The sequence below is a fragment of the Fukomys damarensis genome, unplaced genomic scaffold (genome assembly GCF_012274545.1).
Source record: "Fukomys damarensis isolate Sample0158 unplaced genomic scaffold, DMR_v1.0_HiC HiC_scaffold_19, whole genome shotgun sequence".
In the NCBI taxonomy this organism is placed as follows: Eukaryota; Metazoa; Chordata; class Mammalia; order Rodentia; family Bathyergidae; genus Fukomys; species Fukomys damarensis.
The window spans coordinates 58,678,549-58,699,418 of NW_022900931.1; the positions used below are offsets into that span (position 1 = coordinate 58,678,549).

The window sequence follows — 20,870 nt, forward strand, 5'->3', positions numbered from 1 at the left end:
GAGATCAGAGGAAGAACAGCCCCAGCTTGTCTCTGTCCCCCAAGAAGTCTCTAGGAAGAGGAAGAAATGGCTTGTTGGAGCTCATTCTTATGTTCATTTTGGAGTTACTTCCCTTGGGGGCTGTTGGGAGCCGGCTGTGGCCACCTGCCTAGGCCTCACCAGTAAGCAGAACTTTGCAGCTACCTGCAGGAGCCCTGGTTCTACTTCCTGAAAGATCCAGGCTCAGACTTGGAAGTGGGGGGGCAGTCAGATTGGCTGGGTGTAAGCCAGGCTCCGCCTCTAATGAACTGGGCTTCTGTGAACACGCCGTCCCGTCTTTCTGACCTCAGTTTCCCCATGTATAAAACAGGGGTGACGATGCGGCCTCCCTGCTGGGTTGTGGCAAGGCATAAACAAGCGAGTGGGGGAATTTCATTGACCCACAGGACCAAGACGGTGGCAAAATACACGGTCTGTTGTGGTTTAATCGTCAGCATCGTTTTGGTTGTCGTTTGCTTGTCATCTTGCTAAGATGGCTGCCGCAAACAGGACGTTTCGGAGGTGGTGAAATAGTGTGTGTGGAAAGGCAGAGACCAGCGCTGGTAGCTCAGACAGTGCCCCCAAGCGCTGGTCGGTATTGTCACTGCTGGCTCCTCCTGCCCACCCCAACACCCAACAACTGTCGGGACGAAGCTGACGACGGACGGAGCTCACGGTGCCGACACGGGGACCCCTGCACCTGGCCTCTGATCTCTCTGTGCTTCCTGTGACTTGCACCCGGAAGATGGGGTTTGTGTGTGGGAAGTGGAGGTTGTACGTGTGTGCACGCGCGGGTGTGTCATGTCCCCCCCACGCACAGCGGGTTTTGTGGGCTGTTATCACGAGTGCTTTTCAGGATTCCCTCCCAGCCCTCATTTCCGGCTGCACACAGCGCGAGTCTGGAAAGCTGGGCAGGCGGTGGTGCGAGGGCTGCTGGGCTCCAAGGTGCTGCTGCTCCGGAGAGGCTTGGAGGTGCTCAGCGACCCAGCTGCCCACAGCGAGGACGGAGCGCACGCACTTCCGCCTCCAGCCCCTCTTACCTCCACGGACCGGGTCATTTATAAAGAACAGAGGTTGATTTTGGCTGTGTCAGTTCTAGAGGCTGAGAAGGACAAGAGTGAGGACTTTATGCGGCTTCAAAGGGGAAGGAAAAGCCTGTGGCCGGCAGAACAGAAAGGCGGCCTCACTTCACTATAACAACCTCCCCTCTGGGTGCCTGACGCCGTCCCACTGGGGGGAAACTGCCTCCCCCCAGACAGCCTTCCTCCATTCCCCAGGGCTCTGTGCCCCAGGCCCCACCTGGCCACACTGCAGCAATAAGGAACTGACCCGTTTCCCGTTGACTCCAAGAATATCCTGTGGCAGTAGGGGCTGCAGTGGTTACCCTGAGAGAACTTGGGGATCAGGGCCTGCAAGTATGGTTCCAGGCTTCGGAAAAAAAATTTTTTTTTTTTTTTTGTACCAGGGATCGAACTTGGCACCTTGTGCTTGCAAGGCTGGTGGCAGAGCCACTGAGCTAAATCCCCAGCTCATTTTTTTTTTTTTTCCTAAATGGGACATTAAAGTTCCAACACACCAACTTTGGGGGACCCATTCAAGCTGCAGCTAAATATGAAGTGATATTGATTTTTCCTTTATAATAGTGATATATAAGATAAAATTACCTTTTTTTCAGTGCCAGAGCTGGAACCGAGGGCCTTGTGCATGCTAAGCACATATTCTACCACTGAGTTACGCCTCCAGCTATAAAGTTCTTTTTAATATAGAAAGTTGACTTAAATGGATTAAGTATTGAAAATATTTGAAGAAAAATATTAAGGAAACAACAGATCAAGTAGTGTATGATTATGACAAAAAAAAAACCCCTAAAAACAAAAATACCCACTCTCAAGTGGTGCCTGAACCACTGTGGCTTGGGGACAGGGGCTGCGGAGGGGAGTGTGGAGCCCAGTTTGCCTGCCTTGGGCAGGAGACTTCCCTTCCTCTTTCTGGAACTTCTCCTCAGATGTGGAGTGCCCAGCTGTCCAAAATGAAGGCTGAAGGTGGTCACCAAACAATGATGTCTTTGTGCCTGAAGCCTCCAGAGAGATGACAGCAATCATACAAAATAAGCACTTACAGGAAAGCGCTTCTTAAAAGAACCTGTAGGGGGCGCCTATACCCAGGGTTCTTAGTGCCTGGGAAGGTGGGAGCCGTGGAGCTTTGGGTTAAATTGTGGAAGAAGGGAAACATGGGTTCAAACCCAGGCTTCCACAATTACCTGCTGTGTGAGATCGGACAACTACCTCATCTCCTTGGCCCCAGATTCCTAGTGTGTGAAACAGAAAGAATTTAAAAATGAAACCCATGAAAAGTACTGTGAGAACTAAATGAGGTAAGGAATATAAACTGCCTCAGATGCCTGAAGTCGATCTATAAGGGTAGAGAGACCTGTTAGAAGACCACGTAAGGCCACAAATCCAGAAGGGGGAACACTGTAAAGAACAACCACCCTGATCTGTGAAGTCATTCTGGAGGAGGATCAAAGTACGTGTGTGGGGGCAGAGCTGGGCTATGGTGAGGTCGACGGAACGCCCTGCGTGAATCTTGATGGAACCCAGACTTGGAAAGATAAGGCAGGAAGGAGAGAAGGAAGAAACAAAGGAAGGGACAGCAAAAGGGAAGGGCGGAACACAAACTATGAAAGGTAGTCTTGAGCCCGTTAGGAAGTCTGGGGTGGACGGAGTAGTAGAAGCTCTTCTGGCCTTAAGGGGACAATGGCGGTGTTGAGCAGGAGAACGGCCAGTTCCTGAGAGATGTGTGCTTAAGGCTTTAGAACGAAGAGTCTTCGTTTCTGCAGTTACTTTTTCTTTCGGGGGTTTTGTGAGACTGTCTTTCTTGCTATGTAGTTCAGGCTGGTCTCAAACTGACACTGATCCTCCTGACTCAGCCTCCTGAGTGCTGAGATTACAAGCGGGTGCCACCTTGCCTGCTTTGCAGTTTACTTTCAAGCGGCTCAAAAACGAGAGAAAAACTTGACACATTATTAACAATTGTTAAACCTGAGCGGAGCTCATTAATGATGTTTTGGGTTTTTGTGTGGTTTGGTTTGGTTTTTTTTTTGGTGCTGGGGGTTGAACTCAGGACCTTGTGCTTGTGAGTCAAGAACAGCACCACTGAGCTAAATCCCTGGCCCTTTCTTATACTATCCTCCATTTTTCTGTATGCTTGAAGCTTTTTATTAAAAAAAAAAAAGATTTTGGGCAAATGAAAAACTACATGAGCCATTACGAGGAGAGATTTGACTGAGGAAGGACAGGCTGAAAATGCTTGGGGTGAGGGGCTTGGAAGGTACCTGGGCCCTCTCCCCACAGGGTTAATGCAGGCTGCCTGACCCACATTTCTTTCTCACTTGCAGGGCCCCAGTTTTGTTCAGGTGCTGGACAGCTGTAGTGTGGGGGAATTCATTAATTTGGGGGCTGAGATGGTCAGGTCTGTGGGAAGGGGTGATGGGGAGAAGGCAGGGGGAGTTGATCCTGCCTGATAAAGACCTGTGAGGGGTACCTGTGAGGTGGCAGAGTGGGGTTGGCTGGGACTGGGTGCGGGGGTCGTGAAGGAATTTTGGGGAGAGGCAATGTTCTGTTGTTTGCCTTGGTTACGTGAGCATTTGCTCTATTCATTTGTGTTGCACATTTACGTACTTTACTGCGTGCATATTGGGGTGTGTGAGTGTGTGTGCTTGTCTGTGCGTGTGTGTACTGTTTCCCGTCTGCAGTAAAAGTTGAGTGAAGACACAATCATGCAGGAAGCCAGGAAGCCCTGGAAGTCAACTTTGGACAATGAGGCATGTGTCCTAAGACAGATACCAACATGCTGGAGACGACAGAGAGAAAACAAGACTGAAGTGACTCTCACTGCTGTCACTGAGCCACTGTAGTAACCACATGTGACCTGCCCCGACCCTCCTGGAATGTCCTTGTTTGGGAAGCCTCTCTGGGTTGGCTTTCCTTTTACTGGAGCCCACAGCATCTTGGCTACAGTAATTCAGCTGGGGCCCCAGGGCACCCTTGGGCTTGGTGATTCACTAGAAGGATCTGGGGGTCTCGGAAGCTGTAACAGTCATGATTATGTCCAGCAAAGTGAGTTGTGTGCTGAACAGGGATGCAGAGCAAGAGCAGCAAAGGGAAGAGGTGCATGGGGTGAAGACCAGAGGAAACCAAGTGTGAGCCTCCAGACTCCCCCAAGGAGTCACCAGGGCTGCACCAGGTGTGATGATACAAGCTCACCTGAGCCTGGAGGTCTGGATTTTGATGGGAAGTAAGCCACATGGGGCTGATGCAGCTAGTGGAGCTCCAGACCCCTGAAGGAAAGCAGTTGTTCAACCACAAATTCCATTGTTTGCACTAATTGGCTGTACTAGTCCAGCTTCTGTTATAACAAAAGACCTGAAGCCAGATACTTTAAAAAGAAAAGAGGTTAGGCCTGGGGATGTAGCTCAGTGGTACCCATCAGTTTCTGGGTTCAATCCTCAGTCACACACACTGATACAATGAAGTTCATTTAGCTCACAGTAGTTCTGGAGATTCAAAAGCATGGTGCCAGCCTCAGCTCAGCTCTCATGACCCTTGGCCATGTCCCAACAAGGTGGGAGTATCACTGTGGGGGTGTGCGCAAGAGGGACATCGCGTGGCAAGGCAGGAAGCCAGAGGAATTCAGGGTCCAGGCTTACTCTTTTTATAATACCCCACTCTCTTGGGTACTAACTGGGGTCCTGTGAGAGCCGCATGAATCCCTCCCAAGAACAGTGCTGTCCCCCACCGGGCCTCGCCTCTGAAAGGTGGCCCCATGTCAACATCACCATGCAGGGGCCCAGTCGTAGGGGACACCACATCCAAATCATAGCGCTGTACAAATAGTTCAAGGCCCCAAGTGTGTAAAACACTCTCATCAGAGCATTTGCAGAGCTCGATTCCGACACACTGACCAAGGACCCATCAGGCCTTCTTGGGAAGGTGCAGAGCCTGAGCTACTCAGGCCTGCTGAGCTAACGCCTTGCTGCACAAGATCACCAACCTCATTATTGAGGAAATGGAAGTCCAGAGAGGTTAAGAAATGTACCCAAGCCAGCTAATAAGTAGTGTGGACTCTGTGTGTGTGTGTGGTCACTATGGATGGAACTCAGGGCCTTGCACATGCCAGGCAAGTGCTCTGCCGCTAAACCACACTCTGTGCCATCCAAGAGCTCTAAACGCCTCGGCAAGACGTTTCAGTTGTCCCCTGTCACTCTGATTGCACTGCTAGGGCCCTCCCTTGGCCAGAGAAAACACAGCCTTGGCCTGGGCTTGGGAACCAGCCCGGCAGCCTTGGAGCATCTGGAGACCCCATGGAAAGTCTGGTAAAGGAATAAAAGAACAGGAAAGATGCTAGGACGAAGAACATGCAAAGGGTAGAGAAGTCAACCAATGTCCCAAAGATGGAACTTGTTCAGAATCCGTCGGCACCAGTCCCGCAGTCAGGGGTCCTGGCCCAGAGCCTGTAGGAGAGGTCTTGGGACAGAGGGTGGGGACAGATGGGTGAGAAGAGGGGCCGTAACCAGGGGTTCCTGCTGTGTGAGCAACCTGTTTCTTCCTTCTCCAGTTTCCTTCCTCATAAAGCGCAGGAAGCTCAGCAGTTAAACCTGGAATTCCCCCACAATATGAGCACTGGGGTGAACTCTTTTATGAAGCAGGGTTTGGAGCTGGGACAGACTCATTCCTGAAATGGCTCCTATTTCCCACCACTACCCCCAGTGTCTTCGGGAAACTGGGCACTGCAGTTTGGATGGCTTCTGCCCCGCGGGTTCGTGTGTTGGAAACCCGGTCCCCAGTGGGGTAAGAGGTCGGGCCGGGTAGGAGGCTGTTACTGGCCCCTTCCTGCATTCCAGCTTCTTGTCTCACCGCATGATGTCTCCCTCTTTTTTCTGAAGCAAAAGCTTTCTTGGTACATTTTCTATATACATCATGGTAACATTCTTCCCTCCTGCACAAACTGCCAACATTATAATGCCAGAAGGTGTTGAAGCCAGGGAATCCTTCAGAATTTCGGTCCCCTAAACTGTAGGCTAAACAAACCTCTTTTCTTTACAAGTTACCCAGTCTTGGGAAATTCATTATAGTAACAGAAAATGGCCTGATGCATTGGGGGTAGGTTTTGGTGGCTAAGGGGGAGCCAACAGCGATTCTTGGGCAGGGGACCAAGATCCCAAATATCCCCTCAAATGTCCCTCTATGGCCCAGGTAGGGGTTCCCACACTGTGTCCCACCTGACACTCATGAAGGTAAAAAAAAACCAAAAAAACCTTGTTTAAAATGACCAGAGCCCAGCTGTGAACTCCATTTTACTCACAAACACATTTTAAAATATTCCAATAACGTAGTTTGGGCAAAACAAGAGAGGTCTGTTCCTTGGTCACAAAGACATTGTACCTGTGTCTGTCTTTCTGACAGTCCAGTTAGTATTCAGGAAGAGTCTGCCGCTGGGTGCAGATTCCTAAACCCTTTGTTATGTCTTGTAGCTTAATCAGGCCTGAGCCTTTCCATTATTTTGCTACCAAAAACTTTTACCTTATTCTTCTATTGTAATAATGACATTATCTTGATTTTTAAAAATTTATATGTGGGTAGATTATATTGTTCTATAAATTTCATTTCAGGGTGAGAAAGGAAGTGTATAAAAATATTCGTTCTAACACAGATCTATGATGAGAAAAATCAAAACAGCCATTTCCCTGGGGCCCAGGGTGGGTGCGGTGGGGCACAAACAGCAGAGACACACAAAGGACGTTCCTGGGGTGAGGAAACGGTCTGTCCCTTGGCCGAGGCGGTGCCTAGCTGTCAAAACCCATCAAGCCGTGCACTGGAAGTGGGTGGACTTTATTGTAATTGTGAGGTAAATTATACCTTACTCAAGTGGAATAAAACATAAATTTTAAAATATCCATATAAAAACTCTAAAAATATATTTGTTATAGAAAGGAGGTATGGATCTGCCAAGGCCTTGAAACCAGCTGAATGGAATTAGACTGCATTTCAAAACAAAACTGCAAGAGAATGAAATGGGCAGTGTAGGGCCTGGGGCACGGTTTGGCGGCACAGTACCTGCCTAGCATGTGCAGGGCCCTGGGCTCCATCCCCAGCACCACAAAACAAACACAATGCAACAGAACAGTTACAGCCAACCCCATCCATATTAAACATAAGTAGGACATCATAAATCTTGCATAAATTATATACAAATTCGACGGGCATGGGTTATATGCACACAGATATGCATACATGAGTGTGCGTGCTGGCTTGTGATGTAAATACATTTCTTGCTTGGAACTGTGGTCAAATCCATTTGAAAAACCCCTAAAACAGTCATCACCAGATTTTCAAACATGCTCCATCAACTCTCAGCAAGATTTCACCCAGGGACAAAGGGCTTGCCGTTGAGCACAAATGCCAATCTGTCTTTCCCATAGTTTTCTTGATAATTTCTCTTTCAGCAATGTATCAGATGTGATTAGGCTGTTATGGTCTCACCTGAAAAGCATGCAGTCAGCTGCTTGTATTTGCAAGAGGATTAAATGTGTAGGGTTAGTTTTAGTGGCAGGAATTGCAGGGGAGGAGGAAAAAGAAAGGATAAGAGAGTTAAATCCTCACCATTCATAATAAAGAGTAGATAGATAGGCAATGTCTAAATTTGACCCAGAATTAATACTAACAAAAAGTGGACAAATATTTATGAATTGCACCACATACAAAGGACTAATTTCCCATATATGCATTTTTCACAGATCAATAATGAAAGGGACAATTTTTGTGGGGAAAAAAAAAATGCACAGAGAATGCATACAGCTAATTCACCGAAAAGGAAATAAAGATGCCTCTTAAGCATGTAAAAAGATATAGGACCCGACTTGCGGTAAAAGTAAATGCAGATTGAGACAATACTGATAGCATTTTTCAGTAAATCTAATTGGTAAAGGACGAAAACGTTGGTGATGCCTTTTCTCATCAGGTCCTGGAAGGAAAGGTTGGTGCATTGTGGGTGGCAGCATAAACTGATATAATCTCAGTGGTGGAGAGTTCAAGATATTCGTCAGTTTGCATCATCTGGGTCAGCAATACACCCCTTTTCTGACCCAGAAAATGACACCTAGGAGACCAGCACATGCACAGAGTACATAAATGTGCATCACAAGGTTCTATGTCTCTATTTCACATGAAATAGCAAAAGATGGGGACCAATTAGAATATCCCTCATTGGGGGATTAGTTCAGTAAATCACGGTACTTCGAACACAGCACAATGGGCAGCCATGAAAAACAAACTCAAGACAGCTTGTCAAGCTCACCAGTGACCTCTGTGTTGCCAAATCCGAAGTGCAATTCTTATTTCACTGTTGGCCTGTCTGCAGAATTTGACCTGGTTAATCATGCCATCCTTTAACTGTTGGCTCCTGGACACCATGTGTTGCCTGTTCTTGGTCCTCACCTCTTCCCATTGGTTGCTGACATCTAGCCTCATAGCCATAAATACCATCAACAAGCCGTCGGGTCCCAGCTTTTTTCCTTTTTATATCTCTCCCCTAAACCCCAGACTCATCAACCTATGGCCTCTGTAACATCTCCATTTGGGTGACTAATAAACACCTCCAGATGCTATAATTTGGATGTGGTTTGTCCCCTGAGGCATTCTGCAAGATCTTTAGGTTGATTCTCAGAAGGAATTCATGTAGTTCTCAAGGGACCCTGGTTAGTTCTCAAGACAGTAGGCTGTTAAAAAGAAAGCAAGCTTGACCTCTGATCCCTCTCTGCTTCCTGCCTCATGAGCAGCCTCTTCCTCTTACACAGGTTCCCACCACAAGGCCATCTGCCATGATGTGACACAGCCAGGGGACCCTCACTAGAAGCTGAACCAGGGGGGCTTCCCAATCTCAAACTTTAAGCCTCCAAAACTGTGAATTAATGAGCCTCTTATCTTTGTGCATCACCAATCTCAGGTACATTTTCCTAGCAGTGGAGAATGGATCATACATCCAGATCAACCCATCAGATGCTGAATTCCTGATTCTTCTGCTCAAATGTTTTCTCTCACACCTATCTCAGTGAAGAGCAACTCATTCTTCCTGTTGCTCAACTCAAGGGGTGACCTTGATTCTTTTCTTTATCCAATCTGATATCAAATTCTATCCACTCTTCCTTCAAGATCCATCCAATACAATCATCTCTCAACACCCCACCTGGTCCTGCCACCACCTGGATCACCGCAGCAGCCCCTCCCTGGCCTGCTCTGGCCCACCCTTAGTCTGTTCTCCTTGTACCCCCACATGCTGTGAAAGTTCAGAATTCTGGGGAGAAGACTTTACAAGCTTTCAGGGGTTGAGGGGACAGATAATAATAATGATGATAATAATAATAACAACAATCATTAGCAATGGACCAAGAAACATAATGATTTCAGACTTCTTAAGAACAATACTGCAAAAAAGGGCGTAATGTTTTCAAATTTCTGAAAGAAACTGGTATCTATCCTTGAATTCTACTGTGAATCAAAGTATCAATCAGTAAAGGAGGTTAGAGACCCTTTCAGTTACATAGGTCTCAAAAACGCATGTCCCCTGAGACCCTTTCCAAAAAAGCTATGGCAGGATGCGCTCCACCAAAATGAGGATGTCACCAAGTGAAAGAGGATGTGCTGGGGTCCAGGAGACAGGAGAAAATGGGGGGCTGGATGATGAGAAAGGGAGATCCTGGCATGGTAATTGGGCATAGAGGTTAGAGGGTAACCAGGTCAAGTGAGACCATGCAACTCATAACACAGATGTGTTGGCCGCCAACATGCCAACTTCCATTGTGGCTTCAGCTTTTTTGTTTTTGTTTGTTTGTTTTTGGCTTTGACTTCTAGAAGAGAACGTCCAGGTGGACATGACCATTCTGTTGTCTAAACTCGACTTGGCCAGACTATAACAGAGGTCCTGACCTCCCCCTATGATCTGCTGCCACAGCCACTGAGATGTTCATTTTTCTCCGGTTAACAGCACTGCCCAGCCTTCTTCTGAGGGCTCTTGGTGGGCTGGGTTGTTCTCAGAAGTGGAGATCACAGTACATGGCCAACACTTCAGCTTTGCTGCTGCCCATTCCTGGCCAGCTGTGTGCCTGCTGGAACCACTCGTGTGCTTGCCCTCTGAATTCTCCAGAAGGTTATATAGACTCTCAGGAAGGCGGACACCAGGTTTGACCCCGGTGTGGTCAACCCTACCTCTCCCAGCAGCTGTCTCTGAAGAGTGGCTGGCCCAGCCAGCCATGGTGGCCCACATGTGTAATCCCAGTACTCTGGGAGGGCTGAGGCAGGATGGAGGCAAATTAGAGGCCTTCCTGGGCAACTTAGCAAAAATATCTCTCTGTCTGTCTCTCTATCCCCCCCGACAAAAGGCTGGAGGTGTCGGTCAGTATGAAGGTCCTCGGTTTAATCCCCAGAAATATAGAAAAGAAGTGTGTAGCTGGCCTGCACCTCCGTACATAGATAGACAGATGGTCCTTCTCTCTAGCCAGTTCCCAACCCCCCAACATACAGTCTTATAAAATGAAATATTCCCTTACCAGCGATCATGGTCCTTGGTATTTACCCAAAGGAGCTAAAAATTTACATCCACAGGAAGCCTACACACGTTCATGTTTGTAGCTCCTTTATTTCTAAGCACTACAACTCGGAAACAATCAAGAGGCCTTTCATAAAGCTGGTGCAGGCATAAGTACACAGCAGGTCATCCACACCATGAAATAACAGTCAGCACTAATAAGAAAAAGAAATGCGTTCTCAAGGCGCGAGTAGACACGGGGGCTGTGGAGATCCTAAGGCAGAACACCCATCTGAAAGGCTCCATTGGTGTGATGTTCTGGAAAGGGCAAAATCACAGAAACAGGGAAAAGTGGTCACTGAGAGACAGGGTGACAGGAGGCACAGGTGGGGCACAGAATTTAAGGGCAGTGAAAGCCTTAAGATTTTGCAGTGGTGGACACCCGTTGTCCTACCTCTGTCCAAACCCATGGGGTGTGCAACACCAAGCGTGAGTCTGAAAGCCAGCCGTGGACTTGGGGTGTCAACGATGTAATACTGCAGGGCTGGTTGTCACAAATGCACCACCCTGCTGGGGGACGCATGTGGGTCAGGGAATGTATGGGAAATCTCTCTGCTTTCCTTGCTGTTGATGACTTGAACCTGCTCTACAAAAATGTCTTTAGAATAAAATATAGCATAACCAGATCATGGAAAATCCCAATAAATTCTGCAGTCTGCTTAATATTATAATGAACACATATTTCTTAGTTTTAACAAATGTGTCATGTTTTGTAAGATGTTGATGTTAAAGGAGACCCCAGGATGAGTATGTTAGAATTCTCTGTGTTATCTTTACAACTTTTCTGTTCATCTAAAATGATTCAAGAACCAGATGTGGTGGCATACACCTGTTATCCCCATACCTGGGAGGCCGAGGCAGGGGGATCACTGCAAGTTCAATGCCAGCCTGGGCTACATAGTGAGTTCAAGGCCAGCCTGAACTACATAGGGAGACCCTGTCTCAAAAATAAATAAGTAAATAAATACGAGTAAAAAAGAGAGAGGAAAAAAAGCTTAGCCAATGTAGCATTGGGACAAATCCATGCAGAGTGTAAAGAAAAGTAAGACACTAATTAACATGGAAGTCATGGTAATGGGTACAGGGGATCTAGGAGGGGCAGACAGGCAGTGTTGAAGGGCTGATAATGATCTACTTCATTGCTTAGGCCACCAATGTATAGGTTTTTAAATTGCTATTCTTTTTTTTTTTCCTTCTTCTTTGTGGTACTGGGCATTGAACCCAGAACCTTTTCTCCAAGCTACGTCCCAAGCCATGTTTTATTTTGAGGCAGCATCTTGCTAAGTAGCTAAGTTGCCTGGCTGGACTTAAACTTGTGATCCTCCTACCAGAGTCTCCCAGAGTGCTGAGATTACTGCTGGCACCTGCACACCTGTCATGAAGCTGTTCTCCTTTGAGCTGCATGTCTGGGTTTTGTATTCTGTTCTGCACAGCATGGAGCGGAACTGGGGGTGACATCTTGCTCAATGCCTAGCAGTAATATAGCTGCATTACCACCAGCCACACTCCCACACACCACAGGCATGAAATGCTGTGTGCTCAGGGAGAGTCCTTCCTTCTAAAACAAAACCACCTCCCCACGGGCTATTCCGCTCAGTAAGCCTGTGCTTTGCAATTTTGTTGTTCCTTCTCAGAGCACAAACACCTTTTTCATGCTAACTTGATCCTAGTAGACAGCGACGTGTATATTTTAAATGTTCCAAGTGCAAGACAATAAATTTTTGTTGTTAAAAAAAAGTTGTGGATACTAAATGTGAGCCAACCGTGTTCCATAGTGTATTGCATTGTTCTCAATTTTAAACTTATCTCAACTCCAGATTTACCCAAGTCACTGTTCAGTGACTCATTCCAAAGCTTGAGAAAAACCCAGAAGTCTGACTGCAGCTTACTCAGAGACAGGGACTCTATCCTTGATTTTCCCCATCTGTGCAATGGGTGTCACAGAATCCCTACCTCACAGCCTTGTTATGAGGATGAATGAAGCCCTTGGAATATTGCCTGTCACCTATCCAGTGCTGTAGAAATCCTCATTTTTAAAAAAGGCATTTGAAGAAGTCTTTTCAAAGATACTTTTGTATTTATTTTATTATGTATGTGTATGTTACAGTACTGGGGATTGAACCCAGGGTCTTTGTACTGAGCTACATCCCCAGTCCCTTTTTATTTTTTATTTTAAGACAGGATCTCACCAATTTGATAAGTTCTCCAGGCTGTGTTAGAACTTCTGATCTTCCTGCCTCAGCCTCCCAGAGTGTGATATTACAAGTGTGTACCATTACACCTGACCTAAAGGTGATTTTAATTATACCTACTTTTGTTTCTTATTTATTGACTTCAAAAATCTCTACCACTCCTCAGCTCGACTTCAGTGGAACACGGGGCCAAAGAGTGCTACAACAAATAGCTGGGCAGATTCTGATGAGCACGGATGCATGTTGAGAATCTACTCTGTCTTCTCTTCTTCCACAATAGGACAGTGCTGGAGGACACTACTGGTCGAGGCCTGAAATCCAGGAGGTGCCGGCGGACGTTCCTGGTCAGGGTTTGCTACAGACAGTGGAGCCTGGTGTTTATCAAGGGCCTAGGCAGGAAGCCTCGGAATGAATCCCGGCTCTTCCTGCTAACAGTGTAATTCAGTGTAATTCAGTGTAATTTCAGGGAAGTGACTCACTTCTCTGAGCCTTGGTTTCCTCTCCTAGAAAAGGGGGCAAGGAGGCCAGGAGAGGCTTCTGCGATCACACACGTGGTGCCCGCTGTGTTGAGGGCGGGCTGATCGTGCTTGAAGCCGCGTGTGGCCCTCACTGAGTGCGTCCCACAAGCTTCCGTGTTGAGCAAGTCACCTTTCCTGTTGTGATCAAGGCTGGGTGGCACGCGCTAGGAGGTGAGTGCGCCCTGGACACGCCCACAGCGCCAGTGGCTCACAGGCTCTCCGATGCATGACAGTGCACACAGTCAGGACGAAACCATGGAGTCCAGAGTTTGGGATGAGAGGGAAAAGATCTCTCACTGCTTCTTCCTCCCAACCTCAAATTCTTGCGTGCAGCATTTGGCCAGGTGCCTTCTAAAACACAGGGATGCTCAGGTGTGGGCGCTCACCATGGTAATCCCTGGCAAGGAAGCGACATTGAAGGGAAGCAGATAAAGAATAGATGTGTTGCTAGGCACAGTGACACATACTTGTAGTATGAGCTACTCAGGAGGCTGAGACAGGAAGACCTCAAGTTCAAGGCCACCTTGGGCAACTCAGTGAGACCCTGTCTCAAAATAAATAAAAACAGCCGAGAGTGTAGCTGAGTGGGAAGGCCCTGGGTTCCATCCCAGCTCCTCCAAAACAAGATGTGTTTGTTCTTGCAGTAGTCATTAGGGTTCATCCACATACTCAATCATATCATAAATCCTCACTGGACACTTGCTATGCAAAAACACACGGAATCCTGGCCTTCTTGAACCTGGTAATCCATGGGGAAATTGCTAACAAACAAAATGAACAAGGAAACGTGCCAGTCCTTTAGAATGCAAAGTCTGTCATGGAAAAATATCAGGCAGAGTCAGCTGAGGGCAGAGGGCAGCAAAACTACAGCCTGCGGGTCAAATCCAGCCACACTGTTTTGCACAACTCAGGGCTTTCCTACTTTTTAATGACTGGAAAAAAATTTAAAAACAAATAGCATTTTGTAGCATGTGGAAATTATATGAAATTCAAATTTCAGTGCCCAAAAGTAGTTTTTGTAGAACATAGTCACACCCCTGGGGCTGTGTATTGTCTGGAGCTGCTTCTGTGTTTACAATGGCCATGTGACCTGCAGGGCCAATATTTAATATATTTCCCTTTACAGAAAATGATTGTAGTCTGGTTTAGGGAACTAGGAGTGGTATATGGGGTGGGTTATGATTTTTATAGTAGAAAAGCAGCTGTGCTGGTTTCACAGAGAAAGGAGCATTTGGGTAAAGCCAGAAGGAGGCAGAAGGAACTCTGGGCTTGGGGGAAGAAGGTCTCAGGAAGAGGAATGGGCAGTACAAAGGCCCTGAGGTGGGGCTGTGTTTTCACAGAGAAAGGAGCATTTGGGTAAAGCCAGAAGGAGGCAGAAGAGGGAGTCGTGGGGGATGAGGACAGGTAGGTGACGAGAACATTGCAGGTCACAGGGAGATCTCTGGCATTTCTCCTGAGAGACATGGAGACAGAGGAGGACTCGGGGCAGGGGAGGGGTGTGACCCGACTCAAGTGATAAGAAGGGCTCTCTCCTCTGAATGCACGTGAGGCTGCAGAAGGCAGAGAAGCTTCTAGAGAGATTTGAAGGCAGAGCTAATGTTATTTCTTGCTGGATAATCTTCGACCTGGGGAAAAGTCCTCAAAGCATTCCTACCTCAAGTCAAATGCACCAGGATTCTGGTCCTAGTGTTGCCAAGTAGAAGCCAAGTGACCTTAAGTAAATGGGTCAATCGTTGTAGCTGTGGTTTCCCTGTCTATAAAATGGGCTTATCAGTGGTGCAGGATCAATGGGGAGGTCATGCAGAGCAGTTAGAACTGAGTGACACACAGGGAGAGCTCCCAACAGGGCGGCCATGATGAGGATCCTTCCCAGGGGGCCCCTCAGCCCAGGACACTGTCCCCGAGGTGAGTGCCACCTTTCCCCTGAAAAGGGGCTGCCCCTCACCACTTACCTCCCCTGCACCCCACAAGAGCAGGGACCCAGAGGTCACACATTGAGATGCTTAGCTTTGCCAACCCTCAGTTTCCTCCTCTGTTAAGTGGGCTTCCTAGGGGCTGGGGATTTAGCTCAGTGGTTCCACCTCCTGAAGCACAAGGACCCGAGTTTGATCCCCGGTACCAAAAAAAAAAAAAAAAAAGTCTGCAGTACAGATTGCTGGGACCATGAAGTAAGCCATTTCATGCACAGGGTGCCTGGTGCACAAGGGATCTGTCGCCAAAACAGCTCTAGGGAGGTCTTCAAGTACCTTTGCTAACATTTTATTAGGAACATTCTCTTTCTTTTTTTAAAACTTATTTATTTGTTTGTTTATTTATATTGAGACAAGGTCTCACTATGTAGCCTAGACTGGCCTAGAGTTTGTGGTGATCCTCCTGCCTCAGCCTCCCAAGTGCTGGGATTACAGGTGTGCGCCACCATGCCCAGCAGGAACATTTTTAAACACATAACAAGAATGAAACTTTTTACAAGGAACACATAAATATACCGAACCCTGAATCTATTATGAACATCTTACTTCTTTATCACCTATTTATTTTTCTAACGATCCAACAATCTATTTTATTTTGTTATGATGCATTTTTAAATCCTGAAATGTTTCTATTAAGATTTTCAAGGACTGAATTTATGCCAAAGGGCTGGGGAGTGAGCCCATGGCCTTGTGCGTACATAGCAGGCAAGTGCTCTACCACGAAACTATATCCCAGTCCTTTTATTAAATTTTTATTTTGAGATAGGGTCTTGCTAAATTGCCCAGGCTGGCCTTGAATTTGTGATCGTCCTGCTTCAGCCTTCTGAACAACCAGGATTTACATTTCTGCACAACCATTCTGGGCTACACATGCACTTTTTTTTTTAAAGCACTGTTCTTAGTTCATTACATTCATGTATTCACTCATCTAATTCTTACTTCAATTCTCTAAATATTTCAAGTATGCACTATGGGAGATTTATCTCTATTATACAGATGAGGAAATTGAAAAGGGAGAGGGAAAGGACTTGTAGCTACTAAATGTTTGAAGTTGAATTTGAACCTGGGCCATCTGACCCCAAAGCCCTGGCTTTTTGCCCATTAGTGCCACCTCTTTCCTCAGATTGGGTGAAGTGAACCACACAATGGGATATCAGGATAACGTGAGCCCATGTGAAAGAATGCTGAGGAACGCTCAGTAAAAATAGCACTCGACAGCCGGATGTGATGGTGCATGCCTATAATCCCAGCACTAGCCCAGCATGGGAACATAGTGAGTTCAGGGCCAGGAGACCCTGCCTCACAAAACAAAACAAAACAAAACAAACAAAAAAAACACATTAGACTATGGTATGATCATGATTCAACGCAAACCATATGTCTAAGAAGTAAAGTGCTCCAACAGGGCCTGGTGACACAGGTCTGTAATCCCAGCCTTCTGTGGGGCTGAGGCAGGAGGTTTTGAGCCCAGGCTGGGCAACTTAGTGACTTAGCAAGACTCTGCCTCAAAAGAAAATATAATTTTAGAAAGGGCCAGGAATGTATCTCAGTCGGAAAGTCCTGGGTTAGATTCTGTGGATGTAAAAAAAAAAAAAAAAAAGTCATCCAAGGAGGGGCAACCACTGATAAATAAAATCTGTTATGAACAATTATAGCTGTTATTTACTTAATCCTTTCCTTGTGTCTTGCTGTGTGCTGCATATGCTATACCTTTCCAAGCATTTTTGAGGGTAACACTGCTATACCCATTTTAGATCCTCGGCCCCTGAGGGTAAAGTCAAACACTCAAGGTTACTTAGCCAAGAATAGCAGAACAGGCTTCCAAACCAGTACTGTCATTCTGGGGCTGTTAAACCTTCTGAGCTCTACCTGCTAATTTTCAGTAAAAAGATACTACTTTCATAATGGAAACGTACTTTTTAAATGAAGTCTCTTTAAAAAGAGACTTATTTATCTTTATTTCATTAGCCATTACTTTGATAGAATTCAAATCCTTACCCCACACCATACACAAAACCCAGTTCCAGATAGATTGCTAGGATAAATGGGATGCAAAAATGACAAAGCCACTGAGAAATAACACTAAAATGTCAGTCTTCTTTGGAAGGAGACAAATATTTCTTCAACAAGATATTGACAATCACTATCCGTAAAGGAAAAGCCTGGTGAATTATAAGACTATGCTAAGGTGAAGACCTTTCGTTCATTAAAAAAAAAACAAAAACAAAAACAAAACTCCACAGAGAGTAGAAAATGAAGCCATGGAAAAGATGTCGATACAAATACAAATGCATAAAAGGCAAACACATTTAAAAATGGTCCAACCCCTAAAGATAAAAATAAAAATAGAGCCAGGGATTTAGCTCAGTGGTTCCACCACCTGCCTCACTCTCCAGTGCAAGGTCCTGAGTTTGATCTCCACTACCCTCCCCTCCTAAAAAAGACAACCCAATAGATGACAAGCAAGATGTGTTCTTGAACAAATCACCAGAAAAGGGACATCCAAAAGGCCAAAGAGTAAATGAAATGATATTCCACGTTATTACTCATCAGAAAAATGCAAATTAGACTACCATGAGCTACTACCACACACCCACCAGCATGACTAAAAATGAAACGCCTGACAAGGCCACATGCTGGTGAGGATCTGGAACAATGGAAATGTTCCACTATGGATGGTGGGAGGAGAATAATTATCAAACCACTTTGGAAAACACTTCGGTAGAATCTAGTAAAGATGAACATTTATGTACTGCATGACCTGTCTATCCAAGAGAAATGTGTAGACATGTTCACCAATGAATTATGTACTAGAAGGTCAAGAGTAGCACTATTTGTAAGAGCCAAAGAAAAAACCTGTTGATAGATAAATAAATAATGGTGTATTTATACAACGGAATACTACTGGGCAATGAGAAGGAATGCCGCATTTATCTGCCCAACCCAGATGACTTTCACAATGATAATGTTGCATAAAAGAAGTCAGATATAAGTGCTCGATAGTGTACATTTCTATCCCATCATATTTTTTTTAAAAATCAAAACAAAACCCACTATGTATGGGAGGTACACGTTCCCTAGGTGGTAAAACTGGTGTGTCCTCCTTGTCCTATTCACTAGGTGGAACATGAGGCTTTGTGTACCTTTCTGTAGTTCTGTCAAAATTCCGAATTTTCAAAAGTTTAATTTCAAAATGATCTACAAACATAGGCTTATTGTGGTTCTGTGTTGCACAGTGTGCAGACCAGACAGTCTGGAGTATGATGACCACGGGGAGGGATGTGCTGGGTGCCTGCTCTCGGTGGTTTATATCTATTATTGAATTTAAGCCTCCCAACAACCCTGTGAGATAGTTACGTTATCCTCTTCACTTAAAGAAGGTGAAATCAGTGCACAGTGAGGTGAAGTCCCCTGCCTCAGGTACTGTAAAAGCAGCCTAGGGCTAGGGATTTGGCTCAGTGGCACCGTGTCTGCCTTGCAAGCACAAGGTCCCAAGTTTGATCCCCAATACCAAAAAACAAACAACAAACAACATCAACAACAAAAAGCAAAGTACCTGGCTCTGTCCACCTCCCCATGGGAGTAGCAGCACACAAGCCACGAGTCCTGGTCCAACATAGGAGATCTCATTGGGGCATTAATTAATTTAATTTGGGACTATGGATGGAAAACGGGGACTACATGAACTTGGATGGAAAAATTATTTGCCTCTTTTGCTTTTTATTACCTTGAAACTTAAGAGTCCTCAAAATGTGGTCTGGAAAACCTGTGGACCTTGCAAGACTTTTTCTGGGTTTAATGAGGTCAATACTGGATATTAAGATGTGTTTGTCCTTTTGACCCCTAAAGGTTCTGGAACCTGCACTGACGTCAGGGCCAATGGCTAATGGAGTGTCCATGTGAGTGTTCTTAAAAACACCTCTGTTATCTGAGCGTGGTGGTGCATGCCTGTAATCCTAGGACTTGGGAGGCTGAGGCAGGAGGATCACTGTGAGTTCGAGACCAGCCTGGGCTACATAGTGAGTTCCAGGTCAGTCTCAACTATATAGTGAGACCCTGTCTCAAAACAAACAAAGAAACAAACAAAAACCACCTCTGTTTTATTTTCCTACAAGACAAACAGTAAGAGATGTAATCCACATATACAAAAAACTCATACTTTTTAAAAAGAGTGAAGCTTTTTTTGGGGGGGTACCAGGGATCGAACTCGGGTCCTTACACTTAGCAAGGCAGGCCACCGAACCACTGAGCTAAATCCCCGGCCCTAAGAGTGAAGCTTTTGAGAACTGCTGCTGTAATTGAAATTTAGCACAGCCTTCTATTATGAGAAGCCCAACAGACCACGGGATGTCAGCAGCCGTGCCATGAGGAGAAATCACAGATGTTTTCAAAGCTTCATGACTATTATTATTCTTTTGATCTGGCACCAGACTGCAGCTTAGGGCATTAATAAGGAGCATATGTGTATACACACATATTTGTTTTAAAAGTATTTGTCCGACTGCAGTTTGGTAGTATGGGTTTCTTTGGTAATTCTGTGTTTATTTGTTTTGCTGTGTTGTTTTGTTTTGTTTTGGCGTGTAAGAACATGATCCTGGGAAAGGCCTCCCCAGCTTACCACAGGCACCTTCAGCATAAAAACAGTTAAGAACTCTGGATTCCGGAAGACTACTGGAAACAAAATAAAACTATCACGACAGCCGCAGTAGTGGTGGGTTAAGGGTACTTGAATTTGACTGAGAGCTGCTTTTGCTGTCTTTTAAACTGTAACCGAGACTCTGGAAGATGGAAAAAATCCACATCTGGAAAGGCTCCTCTCTCTGATTCGGGGGTCCTCATCTGGCAGAACCAACAATTTACAAAGCCAAAGAGTGTGGTCATTGTATCTACACACAGGAAGAGGGAGCACATGGAAGCCGAGATCCCCAGACCTTTCCTACCGGCCAGCCGGGAGCCCCAAACATGCTTAGTGGCAGCCACCTCAACACTGAACAGCTCAGCAGCTTTAGGAGGAAAAGTCCCAGGCTGCAGGGCAGTTTCCGGAGCGCACGCGTTAATAATAATAATTAATAATAATAAAGATAGCTCCCCTCACTGGAGCCCAAGCAGCAGGAAATTTCATGCCTCGACTCTTTCCATGCTCACCACGGTTCATGGAGCAGGTACTTTTCACAGGTGAGAAAGAGGGACGCGGAGAGGGAGAGGAGCCCGCCCGGGGGCCCAGGTGTCTTCAGTTATTTTGTTTTTCTGTTCTCTGGATGCCCGGGGGCGGGGGGGCAGCTGAGGAGGAGGAGGAGGAGGAGTTTGGGATTAAGTTTGGGAGAAAGAAGGAAGGAGGCAGGACTGCCCGGGGGATGATGAGGCCGGCCGGGTGAGAAGGATGGGGATTCCCCGGCGCCCTCACAACCGGGTATCAGGGGTATCCGGGGACGCGGCGTCTCCAGGGCTGGGGGCGGGCGCCTGGGGGCTGAGCAGCTGCAGAAAGCCCAAGCCTTACCTGTCCGGGCGCTTGCTCACCTAGTGTCCCGCGG

General features: G+C 46.3%; 1 protein-coding gene across 4 annotated transcripts in view; it reads left to right on the forward strand.

Annotated features, from left to right (window-relative positions):
- The first annotated feature begins 20,390 nt into the window (after positions 1 to 20,390).
- Acp7 (acid phosphatase 7, tartrate resistant (putative)) overlaps positions 20,391 to 20,870 on the forward strand; it is a 21,391-nt gene continuing 20,911 nt past the window's right edge. For 2 of the 4 annotated variants that reach the window (XM_010632854.1, XM_010632855.1), the window contains exon 1: positions 20,391 to 20,514. In XM_010632854.1, the coding sequence (XP_010631156.1) occupies positions 20,477 to 20,514 (38 nt within the window). In that variant the 5' untranslated portion in view covers positions 20,391 to 20,476. Of the gene's footprint in view, positions 20,515 to 20,642; positions 20,711 to 20,870 lie in introns of those variants that run through there. The other 2 variants (XM_010632856.1, XM_010632857.1) reach the window with 2 other exon arrangements.